The sequence below is a fragment of the Zeus faber genome (genome assembly GCF_960531495.2).
Source record: "Zeus faber genome assembly, chromosome: 2".
Taxonomy (NCBI): Eukaryota; Metazoa; Chordata; class Actinopteri; order Zeiformes; family Zeidae; genus Zeus; species Zeus faber.
Window position 1 is genome coordinate 46,067,053 of NC_137189.1, and position 10,208 is coordinate 46,077,260.

The 10,208-nt window shown below is 41.8% G+C and overlaps 1 protein-coding gene across 2 annotated transcripts; it reads left to right on the top strand.

The window, feature by feature from the left end:
• The first annotated feature begins 1,007 nt into the window (after positions 1–1,007).
• rpl31 (ribosomal protein L31) lies at positions 1,008–6,011 on the top strand. Of its 2 annotated transcripts, none has more exons than XM_079996575.1 (5): positions 1,008–1,158; positions 2,459–2,562; positions 4,079–4,204; positions 5,717–5,829; positions 5,929–6,011. In XM_079996575.1, exons 2-5 carry the CDS (start codon positions 2,459–2,461, stop codon positions 5,958–5,960), a joined length of 375 nt encoding a protein of 124 aa, XP_079852701.1. In that variant the 5' UTR covers positions 1,008–1,158; the 3' UTR covers positions 5,961–6,011. The 2 variants fall into 2 exon arrangements, with proteins under 2 accessions (XP_079852701.1, XP_079852700.1); XM_079996574.1 differs by lacking the exon at positions 1,008–1,158 and adding an exon at positions 1,494–1,547.
• Positions 6,012–10,208: the final 4,197 nt, after the last annotated feature.

Below are 10,208 nucleotides of genomic sequence, written 5' to 3' on the forward strand. Positions count from 1 at the left end.
TGTGTCAAAGCAGCACCAGAGACAGGGCAGGTATTGCAGGCAGAGTGCCGGAACGCAGGCTTGTTGGACGAACTATTTCAACATTCAAATGAACAAACTAACGTGTGTGTGCGCACGCATTAAAGACATTCCATTTAGGGGGGGGGGATATGCTTTAAAGCAGACTATAATCTGGGCTACAGCTTTGTTTTGAAGGGTTTCTATTTATTTGTTTTGAGCGCAACCCACCTGTTTAGTGTATTTTAAGTTCAAGAGTTATTCATTCTGGCAATTAACCGGAATTATTTTTTTTTTTTTACTGTAAAATAAATATGGAGTGGCATTTCCTAATTGTCTTGAAAATATACCAAGTAACACCTGGGGGATTGGGAGAATGCAAGTGTAATGTGTTGGTGGGGTCGGTATGATTTTTACAACTGTGTAGGCAGGTGCTTGAAACAATTTATTTTTGTAATAATGCTAAGTTTTCTCATGACTTCAATAGACATTGTGTTCTCTGCGCTTGTTTGTCTCTACTTCAAGGCGCCACCGCTGCGGTCAGTCAGGATGTCAAAGCCCTTTTAAGAGAAGGATCCTCTTAAAGTGGTAAGTTTTTCATTGGGATAAAGTCATTTTGTTAGAGCGAAAATTTAAAGTTTCTACGCCTGAAATAAAAAGGGAGGCGCTCAACACTACCTGAAGCCAATCGTGTCCCCAGCAATAAAATCCAAACAATTCCATAGGGCCTCGATGTTTAATATGACCTTGACTGCGCTTGTCTTGAGTTCCAGCTATAGGTCATTGATGTCAGGTATGTGAAACCAAGGCATGGATTTTTAGATCTTTTTAACAATGTAGTCGGTAAATGTTTTGTTTGGTGCTGGCGACCGTGTGACAACGTTTTAGGGAGGTGCGGTGGGTCGGGTCATGTCCCGGTTGGCAGCCTTTCCGTGTGGAGTTGGCGCGTCCTCCCCCGTGCTCACCGCGGGGTTCCCTCGCAACGTCAGACACGCACAAGATGGTCGCCTGACCAGCGACGGACACGGGCTTTCGGTCGCCGTGTGACAAAAGAATCCTCATCGACGCGTCTCTCCGTTCTGCGCCCTCGTCATCTCAGGGGTCGTTTATGACGAGGGCTCGTTCTGACGTCACCCGAGGCGCCAAGGATCTGTTGTTTAGGTACGGACAGACGAGGACTAAGTAAAAGGAGACGTCATTGCGTATCAACGCGACGCCGTGTTTCCAGACAACGTCAAACAGTGAAGAGGCGATGGTGGCGTGACGGGAATAGATTAGATATGTACATTAAAACACATTAAACTGGAGGATAGTACGCAACATTTGGGGCTTCGGGGAAAATCTTGAAATGTGTCCCCGGCTTTAATGTAGAACTTGTTTTACATGTATAAATGTTTCCCTCATCAAAACATTAATATACGCGTTGGTGGAACCATAAGAAGAGCACCCCTGTTTTTGGCGGACGGTATTGAAAACGGACCGACATCCTTTACCCACAGTTCCTAGCGTCTCAACGGTCTTTCCGACTTCCGCTTCGCTTTCGAGACGCGGTGAGTTATTTCTCCGTCGTTGAATTTTCTTCAATCCTTCGCCATCCTTTAGTAATTTGCGTCTTGGATTAGTGTCGGTGTCTCTAAACCCAAACACGGTTTTGGTTGTTTTACATTTTGAGGTTCTTGGCGTGTTTTTTCAAGTGTCCAAAACATAAAAAGCGGCAAATTATTGGGGCCAGATCCACGGTGTGAATTCAGGCACAAGACTTGGATGTTTACTCCTGCACCTGCTTGAAATGCTGCCGAGGCGCTTTTCTACGGGACTGTATTGTTGTATTTATGTTGTATTGTTGTTGTGTTTATGTTGTATTGTTGTATTTATGTTGTGTTGTGCGGTTTGACGCGTTACCTTGACCGGTCAGCCGATGACGTGAAAGGAAGTCTCTTAGAAAGGGTTGAAGATTCAAGAGGCTTCTTCGTCACATACGTACACACACGTTCAGCCATAGATGCAGTGAAATGTCTTTGCAACGCACCCGGGAGACTGTGCACAGTAGTTACTAAAGCCAGCATAATGGCTGACCTGATTCCCACCTCGCAGCTAACTGAAACTAACCGATTCCTAAAACGTAATGCAGTTAGTGAGTAGAGTAATATAAATAAAATAAGACTTAAAAAGATAATACAACGCGGGGATACATAATAGAAGGGAATAGAGTTATGTATCTGATAGGGTATTTGTATATACAGATATGTGCAGTGATGTGCAAGTGAATAAAGTGAGTATGGAAATATACAGTACAGTATACAACAGTACTTGGATTGGACACCACTGCACGCAAATGTTGGGCGCGCGCACAGTTCTCGTTATTGTGTAGATATTTGAATTCTATTGACTCTTGTTTCATGATATAATAAATATATTAGTTTTCTTTGTTTGTTTTAATTTACTCTCTTTTTTTTTTTAGATGGCCCCCACAAAGAAAGGAGAAAAGAAGAAGGGGCGTTCGGCCATCAACGAGGTGGTGACCAGGGAGTACACCATCAATGTCCACAAGCGCATTCATGGCGTGTGAGTAGATTTGCGTGGAAACACCCTGCAATGTTTTCAGTCGCGTGACTTCTGTGCAGGAAATACAGACGCACGGTTATGATCTTGTGCCGCAGAGCTTTGAAACTGTTATTCAACTGACCGCGCCTCACGAAACCGGTCACTACACGTGGGTTGAGTTGTTTAAGGTTGTGCACGTCAAGGAAGACGCGGTGGGGGTGCAACGATTCGGTTTAACGTTAAAAGGTGTGACTAAAGCGGTGCGCGCCCCCCCCATCGGGATCAATCGAAATGTGCCCCCGGCGGCCGGGTCAATGTCCCGATTCCGAGGTAAACGATCGGTCGACCGAAGCTTTGCTGCTAATTCTGCTTTAGTATAAGTTAAGCTGCTGCAGAAGGTTCACTGGTCTGTCACACGTCATGTTACTTTCACTCCATCGAACTGACGACCAAACTTAAACTTCTCCCTCGCTCTATTTCTCCCTCTCGGCAGATTTGGGAACAGCCTGCAGTAACCAACGCATCCAGGGTCATTACAATATTATATATTACTATATCAGAATCACAATATATAGATATTATTTTTACCTCAATGCCATAAAGTAACAAAAGTACTTGGGATCCAAACATTCCTCCCATATAATTCCATTATAAATGTAATACTTTAATGTATATTAAAATCAGTGAAACGTGTTTGGTTAAAGAAAAGTAACAGCACACATCTCCTGAAGAACATGCACGTTTTCACCTTCAAACGCTTTCTACACCAAACTGTACAGAAGTAAATGCCCAAAATATCGGCGCAATAATTTGAAAAATAAAAAGCAACAAGAGTGTGGGTGCCAGCGCTCACTAATTAAAATGTTGGATATAAAACTATAACATATATAATTTGTATGTATACAAATTGCCAAAAATACAAAACAGAAATTGTAAGATGAACTTTTATAGAATTGCCTTGTTTTAATTTATAATGGAAAAAGTATGTTTACATTAAACAAGAACTATATCAGATTGGGTCTAGTCGTTTCGTATTGAAATGTATCATGAATGGTGTGGTAGTCCTTATATCTGGACACGTATGGGATCGTCTTATAAGGGAGAAGTGCACACACACACCTTTTGAGTATTGAAATACATTTCAGTTCATATTGGTCCATTGTCAAACCCATTTTGACATTAAGTTTGTCATAGTTTTCAATTGAGGTGACTTTGATGCAAATACCAATTTTAAGTTTAACAGCGAAACAAGCAAAAACTTGCCAATGTCATCATTGTGCTGCATTTGAAATTTGAACTTTTTTCTTTAAGGTGGTTTTTTTTTTTTTTTTTTTTTTATTACTTGCTGACCAGGCTCAGATACTGGCCACACTGTTGTGGAAAGGAAAATAATTGACTCTTGAAAATTACAGGTGTTGGGTGTTTTAGTGTAGATTTTTTATTTTTATTTTTTGCTCAATGCTCTATAATCGTCTCACATTTTTATTTATTTTTTCATTTTAACTGATACAAGTCCACTGCTGTTGGCTCGTTGCAGGAGTTTCAAGAAGAGGGCCCCCCGTGCCATCAAAGAGATCCGGAAGTTTGCCGTTAAAGAGATGGGGACTCCTGACGTCCGCATTGACACTCGCCTCAACAAGGCAGTGTGGAGCAAGGGTGTTAGGTGAGTAGGGGGGTGTGTGTGTGTGTGTGTGTGTTATTTTATTATTATTATTATCTGCGAGCCATTAGATATCAGAGTTGTATGCAAGTTTTATACTGTACTTTCATATATAAATGAGCCTTTCTTAAATAGTCTAAAGGTACATCATAAAACCATGGCACACCTATTTATATCCACACTATAGCTTGTGCAGAGTTTCCGGTGTCAGGTAATTGTCGGTTTTTAACCGGGAAAACCTGTTGAAGTCCAACATATTTAAATCTCTCCTTAAATCTCTCCGGTCACAATGTCTGGTGAAAATAATTCCTGAAAAGCTCAATTTGTATTAGTGCTGAGATCATTTCAATGAAAACGTTTACAGATCTGTTCGTTTCTGCGCTCAGGGAGTTGCAACAGGAAGCCGATCAGTTTGCGCGATCTAAAGCTGATCTGAAAGCTTCACCTCTGGCCAATCACGTTGTTCGACGTAGAACTAAGCCCCGCCCCCTCCCTCGTGGACAGGTTGTGCTTGTAAACACACAACAGTAGCGTCTAGAACTCTGAGGAGCAACAGAAAGATGATTCAAGAGGTTATTCATCACATTGACAACAGGGACACATACATCCATAGTTTGTTTATTTGGATATTTTAAATTCCGACCCAAAGCAGACGGTAAATATTCATTGTGTAAAATATGTCGACGGGACGTCTCGATGAAGATGGACAACACCACAAACTATATTATTTATTTAGACCTACTTGCCATATTTATTTTGTTTTTGATTTCAAGTTCAAGAGGTTATTTGTCATACATACGGTCATACATGTATGCAGTGAAATGTCTTGACGCCCAGTGATTACGCACAATAAGCACAAAAAATACTAAAATGTGTGTAAGCGACACAGGGTGCTCGCGATTCTGTGTTCTATAATTATAATAAAAGTATTAAATATACATTTTAATCCTCCTAAATGAAACTTACCGAAACTTACCTCCAGTAATTACAGAGCAGTGTCCTGGCATGTCACAAAGCATAGAAGTCCTTTTACTTCCTTTCTAAGGTTCTTAATTTTGTCTTAAGTGAATGTTCCTTCCTCCACAAGATTTGATCAAAATGTTATTTTAGTGAAATGTTAGTTAAAGCGGCTGCACTTGTTGCATATTGTTCACGAATGGAAATTATTTGATTTCCACCAGTAATATTTGTAATTTTTATTTATTTCTAAAATGGCTTAACTGACAGGACTTACTTTAAATATTGAATAAAAAACATTATACATCTACATGCCTTGATGATGTCATTCTCTATACAACTTGCCTGTCGGTTGTTTTTAAGCTCAATTAACACAGATCATATTTGACCGGAATCTCTCTGGGAATCTTTGTCTGGGAAAATTGAAATCTTCCAGGACACGTTGAGCGACACCGATTTGTTCTTACGGAAACTCTGAGCCTGTGCTGTTAATACTCGTCGCATTTCATTTTAAAATGTTACCAGTGAATAAAAGTCTTGGTATACATTTGTGTGCAGGAACGTGCCGTACAGGATGCGCGTGCGCCTGTCCAGGAAGCGCAATGAGGATGAGGACTCTCCAAACAAATTGTATACCCTGGTCACGTACGTCCCTGTCACAACGTGCAAAGGTGATTCTACACGACCAATACATAAGTTAAAATAAGTGTTATACTTGAACAGCAATGGATATTGGTTTAATACTCTTCTTTTTGCCTTCCCTCCAACAGGACTACAAACTGTCAATGTGGATGAAAACTAACTTTGTCCTCTCTGCAAGTGGAATAAATGTGTAAAAAAAAAAAAAAAAAAAGAAGTCTCTCCTGCCTCCTTATTTCAAACATTCCTCATGCTCGTGTGCTGTAACCCCTCCTTGCTCCTGATGCTGCATCTATCAGTGTATGATTAATTGAACGCCTACACCACATGACTTTCAACTTTCGAACGCCATGGACATGCGTGACCAAAATAAATACGTGGGTGAAATAGTACCCATTACTCGCACTCGTGTACCAAGTACCAAAGCGATGTCTCTGCAGGGCGGTAAAATGTGCGTTTGGGGTGAACTGAAATGAACCCTTTTTTTAGGAAGGATTTATGTAAAAAAAAATAGAAAACCTGCCTTTCGCTTGGCAAATGACAAGTGTGCATCTCGTGACTGCGGTGGAGCATCTGCTCTGGTTTGTAGACAAGGGTAGACTCCTGAGATTTGGTTCTTGACAAGTCACTCAGTAAAATTCTCCCTACTTGAACGACTACCATTCGGTGGCTCACCTCGTCGGTCATGAAGTGCTTCGAGAGGTTAAGGATTACATCTGCGTCTCCTTCCCCCGCACCGAGGACCCGCTGCAATTCGCGTACTGGCCGAACAGATCCAAGGACAATGCGATCTCCCAGGTACTGCACTCCACGCTCACGCACCTGGATGGCCAGATGAGGGCGTATGTGAGATTGCTGCTTATTGACTAAAGTTCAGCTTTCAATACCATAGTCCCCACCAGACTGGCTGTCAAGCTGTGGGAGCTAGGACTGAACACGCCGCTGTGTGCCTGGGTCCTGGACTTCCTCTCAGCCCGGCCCAGGTGGTTAAGGTGGGGAGGCACATGTCCAGCTCCCTCACCCTGAACACAGGATCCCCCCCCCCAGGGCTGCGTCCTCAGCCCCCTACTGTACTCCCTGTACACGCGACTGTGTGGCCAGCTCCAGTTCCAACACCAAGCCTGCTGACAACACCGTCGTGGTGGGCCTGATCACCAACGACGACGAGACGGCCTACTGTGAGGAGGTGGCTGACCTGTCAGCAGAGCTGCAGGATCATGGAGGATCCTCACCACACCAACAACGGACTGTTCCAGCTGCTGCAGTCGGGCAAGCGCCTCCACAGTCACACAGAGACTGAGACGGAATTTCTTCCTGCAAGTCATAAGGACTGTCAACGCTGAACTCACCAGGGGTATTCACTGAGTCACACACACACAGGCCCCCACTGCCTTACTGTACTGTTAAAGCACATTGTACTGTATACTGTTACTGTATGTGTCATAACACACAGTACCTCACTTTATTTACATGCCACTTTACTGTACATATCTGTATGTACATAATAGTCTATTCCTCTTATTTCTATTTTGCATCCACGTTCAGTATATTACTGAACGGGGATTTTTATGCTTATTTTATTGTATCTATTAACGGAATTATGTTTTAGGAATCAGTTAATAACTTATTTCGATTCAAGATTCAAGAGGTTTATTTGTCACATACATATACATTATTCATACATATATGTAGTGAAATGTCTTTGCAACGCACCCCGAGATTATGCACAATAGTTTCTAAACTGAACATAATCGCTAACCTAATTCCTACTTAGCAACTAACTGATTCCTAAAACGTAATGCAGTTAGTGAATAGAATAATAAAAATAAAATAAGACTAAAAAAGGTAATACAAAATGGGGGTACATAATAGAAGTAAAGGGAATAGTTATGTACATGGTATTTGTATATACAGATATGTGCGGTAATTACTTAGCTATTGTGTCTTTGCACTTATTGTGCATAATCTCCGGGTGTGTTGCAATTACATTTCACTACATATATACAGTATAAGTATGTGATTAATAAACATCTTGAATCATGAATCTTGAAAAACAAACATGTAATAATTCAGAGTGATATGCACAGTCAGAGCACACACACAGAATCCCTGAAGTTTATTTCCTCCGTCCAAAGTCTATCACATGACCAAATGTTGTGCTGAGGGTTGTGTGAGGCAACACATCTTTTCAGCACCGTATGCTTTAATGGTAATATCGACATCACAAAATCATATACAACCACTTCGAGGAAATTCTGATATATTTTTTGAGCCCAAGCCTCAGGTTTAAATCATTGACGGGCGTGGACATCGGAATAGTTTAAAATCCACGGTGCAACCGCAACCACTTCTTCAGCAGCTGGATGTATTAAAAGTAAAATACAGTATCAACACTGTTTAGCAGTCTATTCCACCCCTATTTATAATGATATTGGCATCAGTCTTACCAGCCTGCTTTATCAAGACAAGCTGAGCTCATCCTGCAGACTTGACACCTGACAAGGGTAAAAGGGCTCGGACTGGATTTCAAAACAGAAATGAATTCGGGAGTTTGCATGCTCCACCCTGAGACCCCGGCCTCTAAAAACATCCGGGTCGTGTTCCGTAAGCTGTGAATCGATTGGGGTTGAACGGGCGTGACCCTGCATTGGACTGCCATCTCATTCAGGAGGTCTCGCATCCGCCTCGCATCCTTTGTCCGCTGGTATTGACTCCAAGCTCCACCTCCTCGCCTCCAACCAAGAACAGCAGCTGAAGGAAATTGGTGGATGGATGGATTATTTGGAAAATAAGTGCAAAATCCATGCATGTTCTCCAAAAATTCTTCACCTGATATTATACATTCCTGAGGAAATAGTATAAGGTACATGAACACCGCTTAGGTTGTAGAGCCAGGCAGTCACAGTCACTTACTGCGTGTAATTGAGCTTCCTGAAACTCAGTTCTCTGGCCATCAGGGGATTGCTGGTCCAATCCCAATCTCCCTGCCGTGGTGATGTGTACAAAGCTTGTTTTTCCTACAAAGCACTGATATCCTTATGTAAGTAACAGTTCTGCTCCCGAGAAATAATTTCCTTAAGTTTTTATTAAAGTAAAGGTGGCAACGAGGAAAATGATGGAATAAGAGTATGTGATAAGTTGACTTAGTGAGTTATTTTCATCACCCTGCATGTTAGGGGAAGTCAAGTCACACTTTATTTATAAAGTGCACTTCATTGCAGGGCAACACATTGCACTTTAAAAAGAAATACAATCAAAGAAAGAACATAGTTGTCAGCTGGTCATTTCAAAAGAATGCCCCTGAAACAACAGCAACAATAAAAGCAGCAGCAACAACAACATAACAACAACCAAAACAACAACAAAAACAACTACAACAGCAGTAGCATCAACAGCAGCAACCACAGAAACAACAACAACTGCAGCAACAACAACAGCAGCAGCCACAGCAACAACAACGGCAGCAGCAGCAGCAGCAGCAGCAGCAGCAGAAACAACAACAGCAGCAGCAGTAACAATAAAAACAACAACAAAAACAACTACAATAGCAGTGGCAACAAAAGCAGCAACAACAGCAGCAGCAACAACAGAAACAACAACAGCAGCAGCAGCAGCAACAGAAACAACAACAACAGCAGCAACAACATCAGCAACAGCAGCAGCAACAACAGAAACAACAACAGCAGCAACAGAAACAACAGCAACAGTAGCAGCAGCAGGAGCAACAACAAAAACAACTAGAACAACAGCAGCAACAACAGCAGCAAAAACATCATCAACAGCAGCAGAAACAACAGAAACAACAGCATCAGCAACAGAAACAACAACAGAAACAACAAGAGCAGCAGCGGCAACAGCAGCAGAAACAACAAAAAAACTACAACAACAGCAGCAACAACAGCAGCAGAAACAACAAAAACAACTACGACAACAGCAGCAACAACAGAAACAACAACAACAGCAGCAACAACCGAAACAACAACAACAGCAGCAGAAACAACAAAAACAACTACGACAACAGCAGCAACAACAGAAACAACAACAACAGCAGCAACAACCGAAACAACAACAACAGTAGCAGCAGCAACAACAGATACGACAACAACAACAACAACAACAACAACAATAACAACAGAAGCAACAACAGACACAGCAGCAACAGGCAGAACAGCAAAACAGTTCTTTATTTTTGACGTTTCAACAATGACGGTAATTGGGGCCACAGATTCACACAGTATATTTACCGTTTCAAGGAGTGTAGTATAAGTAGTTACCTCAGCATGAGTCATTTTTGCCTGCACAGTATTTGTATTGTTGTACACTTGATCAATCCTGCCGGGGGAAATGAGTTCAACAGTCTTGATTACATTATTAACCGACCTGCAGCAAGCATTGGATTTGATTTGAATTC

Bases quoted from the DNA above. Each gene is read 5' to 3' on its own strand.
- rpl31 (XM_079996575.1), top strand. From the start codon at position 2,459: ATGGCCCCCACAAAGAAAGGAGAAAAGAAGAAGGGGCGTTCGGCCATC. The intron at 2,563-4,078 runs GTGAGTAGATTT...GGCTCGTTGCAG, and splicing joins CACAAGCGCATTCATGGCGT to GAGTTTCAAGAAGAGGGCCC. The intron at 4,205-5,716 runs GTGAGTAGGGGG...ATTTGTGTGCAG, and splicing joins GTGTGGAGCAAGGGTGTTAG to GAACGTGCCGTACAGGATGC.